This window comes from Crocodylus porosus, unplaced genomic scaffold (genome assembly GCF_001723895.1).
Source record: "Crocodylus porosus isolate Cpor-Errol unplaced genomic scaffold, CroPor_comp1, whole genome shotgun sequence".
Lineage (NCBI taxonomy): Eukaryota > Metazoa > Chordata > Crocodylia > Crocodylidae > Crocodylus > Crocodylus porosus.
In genome coordinates, this window is record NW_017728886.1 from 196,107,944 (window position 1) to 196,128,204 (window position 20,261).

General features: G+C 41.8%; 1 protein-coding gene across 8 annotated transcripts in view; it reads left to right on the plus strand.

The window, feature by feature from the left end:
- DTNA (dystrobrevin alpha) overlaps nucleotides 1-20,261 on the plus strand; it is a 275,178-nt gene that overhangs the window by 230,975 nt on the left and 23,942 nt on the right. For all 8 annotated transcript variants that reach the window (XM_019547677.1, XM_019547666.1, XM_019547688.1 and 5 more), the window contains 5 exons: nucleotides 1,602-1,689; nucleotides 6,869-6,969; nucleotides 8,376-8,489; nucleotides 12,881-12,977; nucleotides 19,779-19,938. In XM_019547677.1, coding sequence (XP_019403222.1) covers nucleotides 1,602-1,689; nucleotides 6,869-6,969; nucleotides 8,376-8,489; nucleotides 12,881-12,977; nucleotides 19,779-19,938 — 560 coding nt within the window. The remainder of the gene's footprint in view (nucleotides 1-1,601; nucleotides 1,690-6,868; nucleotides 6,970-8,375; nucleotides 8,490-12,880; nucleotides 12,978-19,778; nucleotides 19,939-20,261) is intronic.

A 20,261-nucleotide genomic window follows, 5' to 3' on the forward strand; every position in this document is an offset into this window, starting at 1 on the left:
GGGGAGAAGGGCCTGGCAGTAGGAGTCTATCTCCTGCTTGCAGTCCCTGATGGCACGTAGTCTCTGGACTGTGGCCTGGAGCTCCTCCAGCTGGCACGCCAGAGACCCCAGGAGGGAGCAGACCCCACAAGGGGAGGTGGCCATGCTCCCGTGCCAAATAAAACTTTTCACAAAATGGTATTGGTTTCATTAAAACTTTAGACTAGGAAGTTGTTCAGAACCAGGATGAAATTTCTGGCCAAAACGAGAAGGTTCCCCTTCCACACATATGCACACACATCTCAAAAATGGCAGTAACCATGACACTCATCTGGAATATGGGATACCTGAGTTCAAGTCAAGCAGAAATAAGCAGAACAGAGATTTTAATCCGAATCTCCCTCAAGTAAGTGAATAGTCCGACCAGTGAGTTAGATCTGTCTCTTCTCTTCTCAGCCCTCAAATATTCTTATATTTTTGGATCTGAAGCAGAACAGGAAAACAGAATGAAATCTCATAAACGTTCATGGGATAAGAAAACAGTTTTCCACTCAGGCTTTGTTGCGATTATATCTGTAGAAGTATCTTCAAATTCTAATGCATCCCATAGCAGAACATTCTTACATTGCACCTTTTTATTATGACTGTATTTCTTTTTCCTGTATATAATAAAAATAATAACTCTGTGGCCTGAAAATTGGATCAAGATGTTACAATTCATATTTTTCCCTCCTTTTTACTGTTTTCAGTCAGCTTGGCTCTTTTTCCTGATTTAGAAAAATCATCTATTTTCCATTTTTACTTTTATTTTGTGCTCATTTGACTAAAACTAGCTTGTATTTAAAATGATGTCATTTGGCAAGTGACTAGCCTATACAGTGGGTTTTCCTTTGATAGCCATAGAATAAGAAACAAAAACAGAGGAGGGTTTTTTTTGTCATTGTAGAACATTAGCTACATGGTGTTACACTTTTTTCCTAACTTTTCATTAATATTCTGAATCTGGGACTTTAGCAAACTGATAGTAAAAGTTAAGAGCTAACATTCTTTTACATTATGGAATGATTTCAGTCAACTCTTATTTATAATAAATGGCAGGTGTCAGGCAAAGACATTTCCTTGTGATGTACTGAAAATTTATCTTGAAGTATGTGGAAACTAAAAGTTAAGGATGAATCCCACTTATATGTTCTCAGATGATTCAGCCAAGTTGATATGTAAAACTGCATGTAGATGAGTGACCCTTGTTTTCGTTTCACAGTGCCCAGGCAGGGATCTACTGTTGTCATCTTATAGTGTCAGTTGGGTCTTCTGGCCTTAGGCCTCAGCCCTTTAAAGATTAGCAAATATTGGAGGTTCCTTCTAAGGGATAATCTTATCTTCCCTCTCAAAGGAACCCTTCCAGTGAAATGGTCATTGGAGCCCTTGGTCCCACTCCTCCCCCCTTTTTTTCCCAGCTAAACGTTGTGGGGATGTTGGTTGGTTCTGTCGGTTGTTTCTCTGGGGTACTTTTCTTTTAAATTCTGGAATGTGAATTTGGGCTTATGAATGAATGCTGTGGCAAAGCGATTGTATTGCGCATTAATGCCTCTCCCCTCTTTCTCCACTATGATTCAATGCAGCATGCTTGACAGTTCGAGCCGTCTTGATGAAGAGCACAAGCTGATCGCCAGGTATGCAGCAAGACTGGCAGCAGAGACCTCTTCATCAGTAAGTGGTTTTAATTAGCAGAAGGTCGTCTTTCGTTTGTTTGTTTTTCCCTATCTTGTTCCAAGGGTTTATCAAGATTAGAAAAAATATATAATCAACAATGCTGATGGTTCACAGATTATTTTCCTTCTACTTTCATTGGAAGATAATGTGTTATAAAAGACAACAATGCTTTTATGCAGTTAGTGCTATTTTAAAGAAACAGAATTGTGTATTTATACTTTATGCTATTTAAACAATTTGGGAAGTTAGCTGTTGCCCCTTTCCCCCAACCCCTCCATTACTCCACTATCTCTGAATGTAGAACAGAAAGAAAACTTGACCATTGCACTCAGATTAGATTGGAAAATACTGCCTGGGTTTGTGCTGGTTAAAGGTTAATGATTTACCTCAGAGGAAAAAAGCTGTAGTGAATCCATTTTAGTCTTTAGTTCAAATACCACAGTCACCAGGGCTCTAAGTGCTGTGCATTTTAAATAAAGATCTTGGACAGGATGACTATAATGACCCTATTGCATTAGCCTGATTCTCATTTTCATTTCAGAGCGATGATTATTCTACTCTATGAATCCCAGGATAAGGAAGGAATGACAGGCTGGAAAACTTATGTTTTCAGAAATAGAGAGACAGTGAAGCAAGAACTTAATTGAAATGTATAAAAGCCTAAATGGCATAAATAAGGCCAGCCTAGTTACTTATATCCATCTCAGCATATTTGAAAGAACAAGGAAGTATAAATGAATGTTAAATGGAAAGCAGCCTAGAGCAGAATGCCAGGAAGCATATTTCCACATTGAGATTTACACTCTGGGGTCAATGGAAAGGGCAAAATCAAGCAAGGTTGTTCATGTAAAAGCTACGAGCCACATTCATCCCAGGTGAAGTCAGTGGAGCCACAGTGAGGATTAACCTGGCCTGTGGTGTTAAGCTATCTATCACTTAAGATTTCACAACATGTAAAGAGAAAGAAAGGAAAGGATGCACATGAACTGATGATCTCACTGTGAGTTCCCTGAAAATCAATCACTTGAGTGCAGATCCAATCAAATTTAAGGCACCCTCTCACTTGCAGCTGATTCATCTTATCACTGAAGGAGAGTAACTCTTTATATGACCAGAATGCTCTGTTAATGAGGTCTCCAGATGGTGGACTCTTCCTGAAAACTGTAACATTATCTGTATCTATTTTTTATGGTCTTTGTAGCACCCGAGTACTTGGAAATCCTTACAGAGTAATTAAATAAGAAGTAGATATGTTTTGAATAGATATTATTTCCCCTCCCCATCTATATTTTTCTGTCTTTTTAATATGTCCTTCAAAAGAAAAATTAGAGCACTCCTCTGAACAGATTTTCATTAAAAAAAAAAATATATAGCAGCCATAAATTCTGATCTTCACCATAGTAGCCAGCTGGAAGATAAACAACCTGTTCTGCTCATTCTGCTTCTCAAACAGACAGGGAATAGCAAGGCTTTCCAAACGAAAGGCCCCAGTAACTTTTATTTCATTTTTATAGTCTATCAGTCTATGTGAAATCTCTCCTTTTTATGTGCTTTTTTCCCTTGAAGGATAGAATATTAGTGATAAACTGTATAGGTACCAGAAAATGAAGTTTTAAAAACAAAGAAGATTAGAAATATTTTTCCCTGCATGGAACAGAGCTTAACACCAGGAAAAAGCACTCGGTTCTGTGGGGTGCTATGCTTCGTAAAGAAGACACTCATTTTCTTGCAAAGCTGGATTCTGAAGTGACACTTCAGATCCCGTTTAAAGTAAGAAACATATTCCCAGTTGCAGTGGCTGAGGGCAGTACCTCAGATGGTCATTTTTTTAAGTTCCAGTCCTTAAATCATGATGCTAAAAACATTTGTACTGATTATTTTGTTCCTGAAGATAATATATTAACACTAGCAAATTGCTCATCATGAATGATGGGGGAGGGAAGCTGGTTTGGACAGAGTGACACCACCCAGCGCCCTGTGGTGCCGCTGTTCCGCCTCCAGCCCCATGGGCTCTCCCTTCCACCCCCTGCATCCTCCCATCCTCCACTCCTGTCTGTCTACCGGGAGGGCGTGGCCACCCCTTCGCTGCAGTGGTGAGGCTGGAGGAGAGGGGGCAATGCCAGCGCTGCGCCACCAGCACCCCACACCACCGCCGCCTCCACGGTGCTGGCCTTGCCCCCCCCACCTCGGCCCCACAGTCCCCACCGTCATGATGGCACTCCACCATGTGTAACTGTCTGTACAGAGCACTCTAATTGGTTGTTTCAGTAAGCATTGTGATTGGCTGCTGAGATGACCAATGAAGCATGCTCCTAAAGCGTTAGACAGACAGACGGACTAAGGCTTTTATTATATTAGAATAATAGAAAATGCTATCTTAATTCATGCAATGCAATGTCATGTATATGTATATTTAAATGTTTCATTTTAATAAATGCTGTAACCTTAGGTTGTTGCTAGTGAACACTACAAAGGATAGGACAACAAAGCTTAATAAGTGACAACTAGCTCTGTAGAAAATTGTTTTAAATCCTTAAATTTTCACTGAGAAAAAGTTCTGTTGTACCTTAAAACACCCTGGAATAACTCTTTTGCAAGCACTTTTAAAGTGCATGAGAGGGCGATGTGGTAAATGGGGTTATACTAAATCCGTAGCCTGAATTAAAACTGGATGAAAAATGAGGCTTTCAAATGGGAGTTTCTGCTCTGTTTTCAAGGGAAGAGATCTTGTTAGGATCAGTGGAAAGTAAATACTTTCCATGTTTTTGAAGAAGTACTGGGGTCTATGTTGGAAATAGTTTCTTTTGTCTCAAGTCTCAGTAGCCTTGTCTAATGTTTAAAAATTCGGAGCCATATTACAGCAACTGCCAACAATGCTACAGCTGCACCAGTGCTAAACTAAGGGGTTATCATCTACTGTGATAGATGGGATTAGACACTTCTACCACTGTTTCTTGGAAGCCTCCTTAGAGAAGGCAAGTATAGTAAACCTATAAGCCTAGCAACCTAGTGCTCGCACTGTTAGCATGCAACTGCTAACCCACACTAGCAGTTGCACTGCTTTGCAATATTAGGGACTTCTACTATAATATGGATACTTTTCTTGTACTATAATATGGACAAGTCTAATTCGGTTTAAACAGATGTCACTAAACAATTTTTGATTGCATGCTGAGCCCATGGGCAGACGTTACATTTGTAGCACTAAGTAGGCCATTGCAGTGCTACAAAAGGGGAGCATACAGCCATTTAAGCAGTTTGTAATATAATGTGAATGTAATTTCTGTAACAGCAGGTGGAACCATGGGGAAGTTTACAGAGCTGTGATATCTGTTAATTTGGACTGCAACTCCCAGATGTCCCCAGGGGCTGGGTGGCAAGGGGAAAAGGAAGCTTGAGGTTGGAAGAAGGGGAAGAGAGAGCACTGTGCACTTGAAACCTGGTCAGCCCCACACAGAGGAGTGCACAGTGGAGCTGGAGTTTTCACTGGTTCGGTCAGCCAGGACTGTGGGCTGAAGGAACTGGACTCAGATTTGGTGGAAGTTTCAGGCTGCTTTTTAAGCACTCTAGGGACTAAAGGCTTGTTTGGGGATACCACCAGAGGTGTGGGAGAGAAATTAAGGTGCTGAGTAAAGCTCTCTGCAGGCATGCCCTGACAGAAGTGCCTGGCAGCAGAGTGCTTTAAAAGTGCCCAATTGCATGACAAATTAACCCTAATTATACTTTGGGGGGACTCCAATCCACCTCCCCCACCCCCAGCACAGGATGGGCAAACCCCAAACTGAACTCCCTCCTTTCCCTTCCCCACTCTCATCCTGAAGATAGCACCAGAGCTGGGGGTGGGCAGTTTGCTGTAACTCGTGGCGCTTCCTGTGAAATGCCATGAGTTACAGCAGGAGCTGCATGTCTGTCAGCACCCACAGTAGCACTACAAAGATGATGAAAGTACTACAAAATTGTACCTCTTTTAGAGAAGAACTTCTTAGTGTTGTAGCACTTTCAAGTAACACCTATACAGTTACATGTAGTGCTGTAGAGGTCCCTAGGCCCCTCGGCATCATACAGTCTTCTGCTCTCCCTCCCCTCACTCCAAGAAGGAGGAAGAGGAGGAGACTGGCCAGTCCTCTGACTAGCTTAGCTGCAAGCTATCAGGGAGCCCTGCTGTGGTCTGCTGCTGCCCCTTCTAGAGGCCTGGCTCTTTCTATGGCTCTTAAAGTGGTGGTAGCAAACCCCTCAAGGGTAGCTCTGTCATGCCTGCTGCAGGTGCACAGTTGTCTGGCACTGTGAGGGATGATGAAGGTGAGGAAAGCTGTTTCTCTCATGCCTGCTACCACAACAGGGGTGGGGTGGGGCTGCCTTTGGCTATTCCTGCTTTTCAACAACTGCTTATTGAAAGGGAGAAAGCAGGCTGTCAGTGATTGAACTCCTGGAGGCAGGGCAACCCAAGAAAAAGCCCCCTATCCATCCCCTGGCTAGAAAGATCACCTTTGAGGTGAGTGTAGCTCTCCAGCCCAGGGATTGGAATGCCTCTATGCCCTCAAAATGCTATAACTTTGTGGCTAGGGACAGAAACTACAAATCAACCAATATAAATGATTAGAAACCAGTTCAATTCTGTAACACAAGAGAAGTTCAGTGCACATAAACTACTTTCAAAATGGTTGAAACCAGCTTAAGATAAACCTGGATGAATGTACTATCAGACTTAACTGATTTAGGTTAAATCACTTAATTGCACTTCTGTCCCAGATCCCCTTCAGATGCAAGTTAACTCAGTCCCCCAGCATCTCAAGATGCTTTGCACCTCTCCTGCAAAACCTGCCCGCTTCCCGCCCCCCCCGTCACAGGGTGGCTGGGCTAGCCGTGGCCCAAACTGGCCTCCAGCTGAGCAGGGAAGCGTGCTCCAGTGTACCCCTGACTTCTGGCTTGGGCCACTGCAGGCACAGGCATGTGGCTGCATTTCTGGAATCAGAAGTGAATGTCTGTTCACTTGCTTATCGGTTCAATCTACATAACTTAAACTAACCTGCAAAGATTGAATTTTTTCAGCTTTGGGCTTTTTTGATTGTCTGTACTTAGCCTGTAGCACTGCAAGTGAATGCCTCTCCACACCATTAGGTGCAAACAAATGAAGAGTTGTTTTTAATAATGCAGCCAGTCCCAATCTCCTTTACAGCAACAGCAAGGTCAGCAAAGGGGTGCATCAGATATCTCTTTCACCATTGATGCAAACAAGCAACAAAGACAGCTGATTGCAGAGCTTGAAAATAAGAACAGGTAAGTATCCAGAAAGAACTCAACATTTTTTGTATAGCTGCATAATGTTTTTAACATTTCTTCAAGCTTCTGCATGATACATATTAAAAATACAGAGAACAGACAAGTTATCATGCCTGTGACAAAATCATAGAGAGCTGTAATCAGCCTGTAAGTTACTAAATACTGTGTTTCAGCTGGTTCTTTTACCATTTGAGTTGCCCTCCCTAAGGGTTAAAAACAGAACTCCCTTCTCATTCCAAAAAAAAAGAAAATCTTTTCAGATTCTCAGCAAAAATACAACAAAAAGGGGTACAAGTTGGTCAGTTTTAATAATATGAGGGTGTCCTGCTTCTCTTTCTGGAATGGAAAATTGAAGAGCTCTAGAACTTAATCTATGACTGACAAATAAAAGAAGCAGCAATTATTAAAAAAAAATTAGCAAGATATTAGGTCTTTAAATAGACATAACTGAGGTTGGGAGGCAGGCATCTAGAATAAGAGGCCAGATGCCCACTAATATAACTCGTCCCATCTTCATTGTATCAGTGGAACTGCACCAGTTCATACCAGCTGAAGGTCTCGCCTTGAGCGTCAGATATGATGTCACAATATCTAAGCTGTGTATGACCATGTAATCTGTCTCCGTTCTGTTTTTCCATTAGTTAGATAAGGCTTGGCCAAAAATAAATACTTTCCTACCATAAAATTACTGGAGTGCCTTTATCACTGTGCCTTTATCACAAGTCCACTACCTCCACAGTTAAGTTGTCTTAATCGCTCAAGTCAGCTTTTTATGTATTTGATGTCCACCAGTGTATAATAAAGAGTCACTACTATCACCAAGTTACACTGCTACATTCTTTTGCTGTGAAGCTGTGCAGCCTCTCTCTAATTATACTCTTATGTCATTGAATCAATTATAGTAAATCCTATTAAAACTACATTCCCCTGAAGAGTTGCCCTCTCTCAGATCCATAGTTAAATTAAAAGCATTTAAAAGAAAGGTCAAAAGGTTTGTGCCTGATTCATGTAGAAGACAGAGCAGATCTTATTCTAGTTTCCCTTAATTTCATGTGGCTCATCAAACATCTGTGTGAGGAACCAGGAGTGAAATTTCTTTATTTAAACATGGATCTTCATACCTGCTTTCTACAGAGAGCATCTGCAATTCAGTTTTTAGTCTGGTTTGTAACGATCTTATAAAAATACTCTCTCTGAGTAGTGCCTTTTTTCTATTTTGAAAAGAACATCAGAACGTGACCCAGTGATGAGAGTTTCACTAAAGCTGAGATGTTTGATGTGATTGTAAGCCTAGCCATAATATCGTAATCAGTTCAGAACTCTTTATCTCATGCCGACTGGATGTTGGAAGGGTTTATGAAAATATATTGACCTTTAGTCTTTTACTTGCCTTCCTCCCCAAGAGAAATTTTACAGGAGATCCAGAGGCTGCGACTTGAACATGAGCAGGCATCTCAGCCCACACCAGAGAAGGCACAACAAAACCCGACTCTCCTTGCAGAGCTTCGACTCCTGAGGTAGGTGCAGTGTTTATGCTCTGAGGAACTCTGAGAACACCTGAAACAGCTAAGCCCTGGGCATCATCTTTTTAAAACAGTACATAACAAAATGCATATTTCATTTGGAGTCCATAAAAGCTCTGACCCTCCAAACAATGAGGCATATGCTTAAAATTTCACATGTGAATAGCTCCATTTGTAATTCCTGGGTTTGAAAGCAAGTATGTGTGCAAATGGTGCTGTACTGGAACACACACTTTCACCAAGAAAAAATATTTGCTTTGTCTCTGTCCCATTTGGGCCTGATAGTATCCTCTGATGTGAGGGCCAAACTAAACATCAGGGTAGAACAATGTAAAACCAGCTTCCAGAAACAGAAATGAATAGAAATACTTCCTCTCAAGTTAAAAATTTCAAATTAAATTTTCATCACATTGAGGAGTTTTTGCAGGACACAAGGCAAAAGAGAACTTATCATGCATGGAACAAGTGCATGTTCTTTACATAATAACTTGTTGCTCAGATATTGGAAGACTGACTCATACATGAGAAAAAATCACAGGGAAGGCTGTACAGATCCTCTTTCTTTACAGAGCTTTATTTTTAAACTTCTCTAGCCCTAAAGTAATCTGGTTTGTAAATAATTATCTTTGTTTGCTAGAGGCAACCCCCGCTTAGCACTCTTAATTGGTTCCGGAAAAACCGAGCGCTAAGCAAAACAGTGTTAAGCGAAACCCATTTCCCCATTAGATTTAATATAAATAAAGATAATTGATTTCACTGCTGGCCCAGACCCCCAACTCCTGCAGCCCCACCCTGGGCCCTGCGCTCCTGCCCACCCTGGCTGGGCTGCTCCCAGCAAGGCACCATGTGGGCTTTGCCAAGGAAGGCATCAGCTCCTCCCAGCCTCATTGTTTCCCCACCGTGATGCCCCTGCCAGCCTGCACCCACTGGCCACCAGTGCACCTGTGCACAGCCCCAGCCACCCTGCCCATGGGACCTGAGTCCGGGACCCAGGGATTTATGGTGAGAAGGCAGCATGGCTCTGGCATGGGGTAAGCAGTGGGGCCACCCACCCATCTGCACCCCACTTTGCCCAGTGGGGACTCCTTCCAGGGCACCTGTCACTGGAATAAGTTGCCACTGCCAGATTGCTGCAGGAGGCATGGGTCGGGGTGGGGGAGCTCTGTGGGCTTGGCTTGTACTGACCCAGACCCTGCACTCCTGTTGGCCCTGGCCTTGAGCCCCGCACTCCTGCTGCCCACCTGCCCCTTCTCACTGCCGCAGCTGCTCCTCCCCACCCACTGGCCACTCCAACACCACATGCCAGAGCAGACCCTGCACTCCTGCCACCTCGCCCTGAGTCCCACTGGCCTGGGCTCCAAGCTTAGATTTCCCAGCTACCCACCCACCCCTTCTTGCTATTACTGTTCCTCCCTGCCCACTCCAGCACCGTGTGCCAGAGCAGACCCCAGGCTCCTCCCACGCCACCCTGGGCTCCCGCCGGCTGCCACTCACGCTGACGCCACTGCTTCTCCCCATCCCTACGCTGAGCGCTATAATGAAACACGCTGAGTACTAAGTGAAGCCAGGTAGGTACAGGCAGTCCTCAGACTTACAACACAATTGGTTCCTGAAAACCATGTCTTAAGCCAAAATGTTGTAACTCAGAACCAATTTTCTCATAAGAAACAATGTTATAAATGGGGGATTGGTTTCTGAACCAAGGCCCGATACCCTATTTTCACTAAAGATACCCCAGAATTTTGTACTTGATTAATTATAGGTGAGTAGTATAGCTACATTAATATATTTATGTTGTAAATAGCAATCATATTGATTTGAAAGGACTTCTTAGAGGTGACTTTGCTGGACTTTTTGAAAGGCTCTTGGTTGGACTTTTTGAAGGGTTCTTGGCTGGAGTCTTCTCAGGAGTTTTGGCTGCAGATTTTTATGGAGTCTTGTCTGCTTTCTTAAAGAAAGTGTCCAAGGATGTTTGCCAGGGAGATGAACGATGCAACAAACTTGTTCGCTGGTGTGGCGTTGCATCGGATCAAAAGTTATAAAGTTGAAGCTGATATCATAAAGTTGAAACAGGGTGTCAATTTATGAACGTTGTAATTGTGAAACATAACTCGAAACATTGTAAGTTGAGGACTGCCTGTATTTTTAATTACCGCTATAACAAAACCGTGCTAAGCGAAACCGTGTTAACCGGAGGTTGCCTGTATTCTTAAGACAAATTAGCTGGGAATAGAGCTACTTCTTTTTATGACTGATGTACTTTAGAGATCTCTCAGCAAGTGATATTCCTCATGATCTGGAGAAAAAAAGCTGAAGAATCGTGTCCACACGAGCAGGAGCATGCATTTGCAGCAGAACAAATAGTAGCAGCACATATTTGAGCATGCCCCTGCACACATTGTCCTGCTGTTCCATGTCCTGCAGGGGGGGCTGGCTGGGGCACAGGATGTCTCAGCATGGGGCTAGCCAGCAACTCTGCAGTGGAGTCCCCATGCTGAGTCATGCAAAAACAAGGCACCAGGCAACCCAGGGCTGCGTACTTCCCTATCTCAAGACACACTGTGCCCCAGCCTGCTGTTTCACAGCTGGATAGGGTGCAGGGTACCTCAGCATGGGGGCTCTACAATGCGCAGAGGTAGGGGAGCAGGCATCCCTGGGCTACCTGCTCCTCCATCTTCATGCTTGTCCCGGCACATAGCACTTTGGCATGCTTTATGCCCCCTTTTTTTTCAGGGGTTTTATTTGCTACCAGGAAATCCAATTTCCAGGAGTTCATCAATGCTGATAATAAGGTGTCAACTTTTGCAGAAGGCCATGGTAAAAGAGCAAGCCAAGACACCCCTCTGGAGGAATACACAGAAAAAACCAAAGAGGCAGAAGAAAACAAGAAGCCAGAGTCTGAGCGAATGCGTGCTATGGAAGGAGGCATATGTGGTGCTTGCAGTCCTAGATTCCATACTGAAAGACAATGCTACTGCCATGGATAAGGGATTAATGAAAGCCATGGAGAAAAAAATCAATGAATTTGTCCATGACTAATATGAGGCCATGGTCAAGCAGGCTACAATAGACTTTTTCTTTAAGAAACCATGAGAAAGATTATGCAGTTACTGTACACAGTGGTTTCATATAATAAATTTACTGTACTGCAGTACTATAATTTGGATAATTCAACCTGTTTATTTCAAAGTTGGTATATTTTGGTCCCTGTGTTTTGAATTAATGAGGTTTTACTGTATAAATATCACTTAATCTAAAATGTGGCTCTAAAGCAAAACTGTGAATGACATCATCATTTTTATGCAATAGTAGCTGCAGGTTATTTATGGAAGAGACCTCCCCAAAGAACTGACTGTAATTGATCTGGCCCAATTTTGACAGCCTTTAGTGGGAGTTTAGTGGGAGTTGGAGTTAAGTAAGTGAAGGCAGAATTGCACCGCATATCTCCTGCACTGATTATCATAGGTTATACAGAAGCAAAAATCTGTTGCCATTTACACATGTGTAAATCTGAAGTAACCTCCCTGAGTTACGTGGAGTTGTTCAGAATTTACTGGGTTACAAATGGGGCAGCAATCAGGCCTGCAATTCCAAGAGCTATTTTCAAACCTTTCCAATTGACAGCATACCTCCAGCCTCTGAAAATCCCCAACACTCAGATGTGCTGGCTGATTTTCTTAATTCTCTTTGCCTTTCTTATCACTCACTCAGAGTCAGTTCCCCTTCCAGCCTCTTTCCTGTAAGGTATCCTTTAATTTCTTTTGACAATTTAATCAGTGTATTGACTAGGGAAATTCTAAAACAAAAACAACAGATCACAGACTGGCATTTCTTCCTATTATGTCACTATACAACCAAGCTGCTGTGAATTTTAAAGATTCATGCCCATTTGGGGATCTTGTTCCATCTACTGGATAACTAAGTGAACTCAGGTGTCAATAAGTGCAATTCTGTTCTATCTATTAATGCTTTACTTTTGTACATGCTATCATCTCATCCTTAAGATTAAGCAACAAGGAAGACCCACTCACCTTTTTTGCATTAACTGGTTTTTAAGGACTCAAGCAGGGTGGAAGAGAATCACACATAAACATCCACTTAGGTACCTGATAGGTAGAATATAATTTGACCCTAGGTGTTTCAGGGACAGGTTTGTGCCTGTACTATTTTTTCCATAAGCAGCATGCTTATCCCACTATATATTCTTAATCTGAAGGAGCATCCTGGTTTCTCCTATTATCTGGACATTATATAGAGTTCATAAAATATGCTCTGTTGCCTTTAGTCACTTAATGTTGACGTTAGTAGTGAGAAACTGTAGCTGGGAAAGGGTAAAGTTAATTCTTTTGAAGAATAAGCTCTGATCCTAGATGTTTATTTTTCAGACAGCGGAAGGATGAGCTGGAACAGAGAATGTCTGCTCTCCAGGAAAGCCGGAGAGAGCTGATGGTTCAGTTAGAAGGCCTCATGAAACTACTGAAGGTAAGGTACTCCACTTGTTATTCAAAGAAAATGAAATGCAGGCACACTAAGGAATTGCAGACTCATTCCTTGGAGTCTCAGAACAACAGAAACTTCCTATGCCTGAAGAAGGGTGATTGCACCCAAAAGTTTGCAAAGAACTTTTTTCAAACTACTCAGTTGATTTAATAAAAGATATCACATCTACCCAAAGAATCTTGTCTGTCTAAACAGAAAAAATAAATTGTCATAGTAGTAAATTTCTATTCTTGTTGGATATTTCATCCCTAAAGTTTTTCCTATCCCTGTTCCGTCCTTATCTTCCCCACTCAAATTCATGGGTTTTCAGTATTAGTAAACTGTATAACTTATGCTGAATTCCAGTATTAATATCACAGTGTCATAATCAACCAACTTCTACATGAATTAGGCAACCTTTAAGCACTGCTGAAAAATAATTAAATTCCCTTCAAATAAGCCCCAATGTTGTTTAGCCCTGTCTAGCTAACTTGTGAGAAGCTCTGGCAGTATTGCTGGGTCTTGGATTAATGATCTATGGACCAGCCGTAATTTTTTTCAAGGTGTGCTCAGTCTGGGGTTTATTTATAGTTTACTCCGCTGAAGACATTGATTACAGAACAGCCCAAATATATAGAGGCAGGCAATAAATAATAAACATAATCAGATATATACCCCTCAGTGGCAATTCTGTTACCATTATATATGGTCCTCACCCTCCCATCCTGGCTGGTGATGCTTTGCTAATTTTCCTTGCTCCTTTGACTTTCCTCCTTTCATTCTTCATTCAATCAGAGGATACCTACTATTTGACTGTAGGCCTTGAGTGTGCTGCCTTAACAGTACTTTGTCCTTTCACTAAAAAGAGAAAAACACCTTGTAAAATTCACCAAAATACACATCTAAGCCCTTTCCCAAAGGGTCTCATTTCAAAGAATATATGCATGCTTTTTTTGAGAAAGGCAAGATGGGAAAGAGTGCTGCTTTACCTTTCCTAAGCAGCAAAAGGAGCCTCAGCCATTATGTTCTGACACAAGATCCCTATTGTCAAAAATTCAATGCTGTGGCACTCGTGGCCTCCTCAAAGTAACTGTGCCATTGAAAATTGGTCCTCCCAAAAAGAAAGCAAGTTTCCCCAAAGGGTGAGAAAAGATCACTTGAGCACAAAGGTAAGGGACACATTAGAAGTATATTTTCTTCTTTGATATTGACAAAATCTTATCTGGAAAGGAAAGGATGGAAAAATGGGCTTACAGCATGGATGTCCAGTCTATTGTTGTGTCAGCAATATGGTTGTAAAGGACCAGGTTTTGGCCCAAGGGTCATGTTTTGCCTTGAATCAGGAGAGTGCTGTGCCTGCAGGCATGAGAAATCCCTCCATGTATTGCAGATGCAAAGGAGTAGGTCTATAATAAAAATGGGAAAGATGATAAGCCATTCCAGTGAGAGTATGACCCCATGGTATCTGAAATGCTTCATTGCAGATGATCCAAAGAATAGTGACTGCAAAATTCACAGTGGGAAAAAAAAACATGAATTGACTAGCAGTCTGCTTTATTTTGGAAGGTTCAAATGAGTTGCCTATACGGGCATTCTCCACAGGTCAAATGTGGCTCTGATAAAAGCAGAAATAATTCCACTGAAGTGAATAGGCCAATGCTCATGTCTGGCAACTTATATAATTTTTATCTTCCTGGGTTTAATATGCTACATTCTCTGTGCAAGAAAGTTATGCCTGATATGGAACCAGAGAAGCAGAATAGAGGTGGCTTCTAAATAGTGGAGCCAGGCAAGACCTAGTCAAGCTCATACAGCCTGGCCCCAGGACTTGTGGCCCCCAGGCCCTTAGAGTCAGGGATAATCATGGTGCACAGGCATGCTTTTCCCAAAGGTGCTGTAGTGGGGCCAGGAAGTGAGGTGACCCCTGCAAAATCTCTGGGTAGAAAGCTGTACTTTCCTTGCCTCTTTACACTGCTGTGGCATTTCAAAGCAACCACAGAAGAGGCTGTGGTTTGGTATCTTCAGGTGATATCAGTTTAGACTAGGGCTGTCCAGCTGGTTGTTTACAGGCCCTATGCGACCTGTAAAGGGTTAAATTGAGGCCCTCGGGCTCCCATCCAACTGCTGCTCGCCTCATTGCTTCTGCAGCTGAAGGTGGGGGCAGCAGCAGCTGGGTGAGAGCCTGGGGGCTGGGATCCCTAGGCTCCCTCCCCTTCTGGCTTCCCCTTCCCTGTCCCAGGGACTGGGATGGTGCAGTGCAATGCAGCCCACAGTGCTGGAGGAGCCTGCAGCCTGCGGCACCTGAGAGGTGTGATGCAGCAGAGAGAAGTCCACGGCCAGGGAGCTTAGTGTGAGGCAGGGCACCTAGACACATGGTGCAGCCGAGTTGTGAAGCTTTGAGGGTCCCTCAGCCACTTAGAAGTTGAACAGCCCTGATTTAGACCTAACCTTTTACCGTGAGTTTTCATGATTTTTCCCCTTTGGCACTGAACTCCTTGCTAATCTAACTCTGGTGGCCCATTTTTTTTTCTTTAGGAAGAAGAATTGAAACAGGGAGTAAGTTATTTGTCTTGTTATAGGTCTCACTAACTCTTAAATGGGATTGAGAACCTGTGATTTATCATTTTGCTTCTGCTTAAAAGGTGTGCTTATGTCTTGGACTGAGAATAATATGTTGCATTTCTTTCATACATCTTATATGAGGATTTCAAATGAATTTATACAGTTAAACATCACAACACCCTTAGGAGGGAATAATGGCTACAAGAATTTTTTTTCTTGCTGTTTTAAGTGAGGTAATTTTAGGCATGAAAAGCAATAGCTGTTTAGCAGTCCACAGCATACGACCACCTTGACTAGAGAGTGAAAAACTCCACAACCCCTTGTAGCCATTTAAGACTGCAGGTATCATTTCAGGGAACAGAAGAAAATTATCTGAGTTGGACTTAGCTTAGGGGAATGGGCTTGAAATCCCCACTTGTTCAAAAAGGGCTCAAAGGACTTTTCCTGGCCATAGACGGTCAGGATCTTGTTTTTCACATGTTCTAAAAATAGTATTAGCAGCAGCTTTCCAGTGATCCTGAAGGACAGTCATTTTATTTTCAAAAGCAATGCAGGAGTTTATATTAATAGTGTTGAGTTTTTGGAAGATTTAACTAGTTTGTAGCTCTTTAGCATTAAATGGATCCTGTGAAGTTTTTTAGACCTAATATAAAAATGAGAGGAGTAAGGAGTATCTTAATGTAACAAAAACCACATTGGTCCCTAGTTTCACAAAAAGAAGTCAATGCTCAGTAGAATTAACAATCTTCCCATGACTGGAAATGTTCCCTAGGCACCATTTCAGTTTGTTACTAACAGTTCTGAGATGGAGCATGAATCTGTTCCAGCAAAACACTTCATGGTTATATTCCAGAGGGTAAGACCTGCTAAACACCACCTCTGAGTGAGTCTTTTTTTCTTTTTTCTGTCTAATAACATTAATAGTTTTCTTCAAAAAAAAAAGATCATATAGAATAGTCTCTTTGCTACCTGGAGTAAAAACACGATATTCTACAACTGTAATATTTAGGGCCTTTTAATACAAAATCAACTTTCAGAATGGCAGGTGCTCACAGTAAAAATTATTTTTTTCTACCTGCCCTCTAAATTTCCATGAAATATTCCCCACTAATCCCTCAAATATGCTGGTTCGTGGTTCTTTTGGGGGCATAAGGCTATTTTCATCCCCAGGGGAAATTTCTAATGCTTATGTAGTTTCAATTTCTTTACATCCATAAGAATTTGTTCTCTCAGAAGAGTAACACGGTCGTCACATATGTACTGTTTTTCTAGCCGAAATATAATAACATGACAACATTAAAATCCAGGGCTGACTTTCCCAAGATGTGAGCTAGTTTCAACTCCAGTAGAGGGAGCAATGGACTAAAGATCCAATATAACCAGTCTTCAAGCGTATTATACTTATGCACTAGCTAATGTAAATCCTGTCCCAGTTTAACAAGGGATAATTTAAAATGCTTACAACTTTGATGTAAGTGCATTGAGTTAAATGGAGCTGATGAATTTCTCATAAAAAGCAGCTGGACACTGACAGCTACAGTCAGTTAACAACTGAAAGCTGAAGCCTGCTATGTCCCAGCAGTGGTTGTGGCAGGTTCCCTCAACTGCTCTGCTAGCATGCATGCATCCTGATCTGGTTGGGCTAACAAGAGCTGAGAGTGGATTAGTCCTGGGTCTCCCTGTTGAGACTACCAATAAGCAAGTAATAGTCTTGGGACACAGCAGTTTTCTCCTAGGATATATAAAACCACTTTGTACTCAAGTCATGAAGCTCATTTCCTATGAGTGTCATTGGCCACTAAATATAAATAACTGTCCAGTGGTAACAACATTCTGTTGCCAGAGACCTGGGCTGAAATTGTTCTAGCAAAATAAAATACATATATCAAAAAAGAATTGGGGACTCTTAAGCCATCCAGTCCCCAAATTGCAGCCCATTTCAATTTTCTTTTGATTGCATTATATGGGTAAGATTGGACAAAAATGAAAAAAAACAAAAATTTTATCTGTGTAATGCACAGAAAAAAGCAAATGGCTAAGTTTTTATGCCCTACCAAAGGTCTTGTTCAGAAAATGAAAGTTAGAGTTAACAGTGCATTATTTCCCAAACACATTTAATAAATATAGTCACTGTAGTACATTCAGAGAAGGAATGCGTAGGAACATCTGTTTCAGGACAAGCCACATGACAGTCATAGAATTTGATAGTTCTTAGATGTCTGATTTATTGGACAATATTTGCATGTACAGACATTTCCTCATCTTTCCACATAGTTCTTGCTGTCTTTCTGTTTTTCATTATCATCTCAGTGAGTGGTAAAAGGAAACAGGAAAAAAATAAATACAGCAGGGAACTGTGGGCATCATGGTCTCCTCTGCCAAAATCTGTTTAGTGCAGGAGTAGTCATCAGGGAGGCATTTGCAGCTCTGCAGCATCCTGCCTGGTCTATCCTAGAATGGCCTCTATAGACATAGAACAACATCAGAGTTTGAAACACTGCCAGCTGGTAACAGTCTCTAGAACGTCATTTTTGCCAAAATATTGCTTGGCAGAAGTTTCAGCTGGCCAGATCCAGCTACGTTGAGTCCTTTGCATTGCTAGAAGGATATAAAAGAGCCAAAACACAGGAGAGCATCTGGTCCTATGTATTCAGCATTTCCTTCACTGTCATTTAAATATCCTAAAACATTTTCAAAAACAAATTGTTAAAATATAAGCTAGTCATTCTCTAGTTAGGAGTGTTTCTCTCGCGCGTAAAGGTAACTTACACTTACAGAGTCCTACCAGTCAGGTCGTTCTAATAAGAGGGCCCTCAAAAAACAAAACAACCCACCCCCTATTCCCAACCCAAATCTGCTCTATCAGTTGCAGTTAACTGGTAATAACTGCTTTTCTTCTTATCAGCAAAGACATATAGTAGATAGGCACAGTCAGGGACAAAAATTCAGAGGAAGAATAAATAGATATAGATCTTGAGAGAGTAAACTAAACCAATCTGATAAAGCACTGTTTTTGCCTGTTTTTGCGTGTGGGTATCAATTCCTTTTCTTTGAGTCACTAGAGCAGTCAAGAGAAGTGGCACTGAAAAGTTAAGGAATCCATCTTTACTGTAAACAAGCTAGCACATGTGCACTAGTTGCTGTTTTAACAGTCCTCATAGGGCTGTCACAGGTTGCAGCCAAATACAAATTCCCAAATCATTCTAAATAGCCTGTGGTTTGGTTTGGTTTCTGTTTTCTTTTGACATAGATCCTCAGGGATTTCAATGCATTGAAGGAAGAGTGCATTAATTCTTTGCATCCTCAGCCTCGTTCACCCAGATCCATTTTTTAAAAGTACTGTGAGGTTTTTTCTAAAGTATGCTTGAATTTCAGTTAAGTGATACTAACTGTAAGATACTAACAGCATGACATTGTATATGACTAGTGTTAAAACTTTTTAACTTCCAGCAGGTGATCCCATAACAGGAATTTAAATGGCCTATCTGAACAGCGCATTGGGAGTGCCTGAGCCTATCCTGCAGTGTGAACAATGTGATAGTGTATGATGTAATAGTAGCTTAACTTACTCTGTAGCCAAAAAGTAAAAATACAAATGTATACTATTTGTTGGGAATATAAGCTTTTATTTCACTAATAGGTTGCATGTACATTATAAAGCTTTCTTGCATGAATGAGGCTTGAAAGGGAGGGTGGGGTGTTACTAGGCAGAGGTCAGAGGAAAAAAGGCACAGGAGTATAAAATGCCCAAACATGAAAGCAAGCATGGAAATATTTCACTCCAGGAAAAGCTTCAGTTCCTTTCTCAGACTCAGTTTCCTTACTATCAACTTCTTTTTACTTCTTGCAGCCTGGAGAAGCTATCTTGTCAAGCATTCATGTGAGGATTGCCAATATTCTTACAGGGTTGGGGGTCAGAAAAAGCCCCAAACATAATATTTTTGGTCCTTAAATCTTGTTTCCTTTAAATTTGCTTATCCCACCCAGCTTCGGGACAAGGTCCTGACCTCCTCAGCCTCTTTCTGTGTACTATATCTTTACTGAGAAATGGCTGGATGTTTCCTAGCTAAGTAGTTGGGTGAACAAGTTTCCCTCAGGAGATGTAATATTACCTCGCTGTTCTGCAAACTGCATGGAACCAGATGAGGTTTAACACAGTTGAATGAGGAATGGACATAGATGTCAACAGCAAATGTTTGCTCATTGCAGAAACCTTCTTAACCACTTATTCTTATTTTCTAGACTCAAGGAGCAGGCTCACCTCGTTCTTCACCCAGTCACACTATCAGCCGACCAATTCCTATGCCTATCAGGTCTGCATCTGCCTGCTCCACCCCAACCCATACACCTCAGGATTCTCTGACAGGAGTAGGAGGAGATGTGCAGGAGGCTTTTGCTCAAAGTAAGTTGCACTGTTATACAGAGACTGTATTTCAGTGTCTTTAATTTTTGTTTGGTTAATGTTTAAAAATGAATGTGTGTCCTAGAGTTCTCTTCTGGGACACAGAATCAGTGAGCAGAGCTGATGTCATCATCATTGGCAATTTAAGGACAGTCTCTCCCACAGCTCAGTGATGGGTCTTGAAGTGACTTAAGAGTCCAATCCTTGAACCACAGACCCATCCATAGAAGTTGCAGGCCTTTCCACAGGGGAAGGTAGTCCTTAGGCCAGGATTTCTCACCTTTCCCTTCCTCCACTCTCTCTTCCCTCCTTCAAGGGCAAGG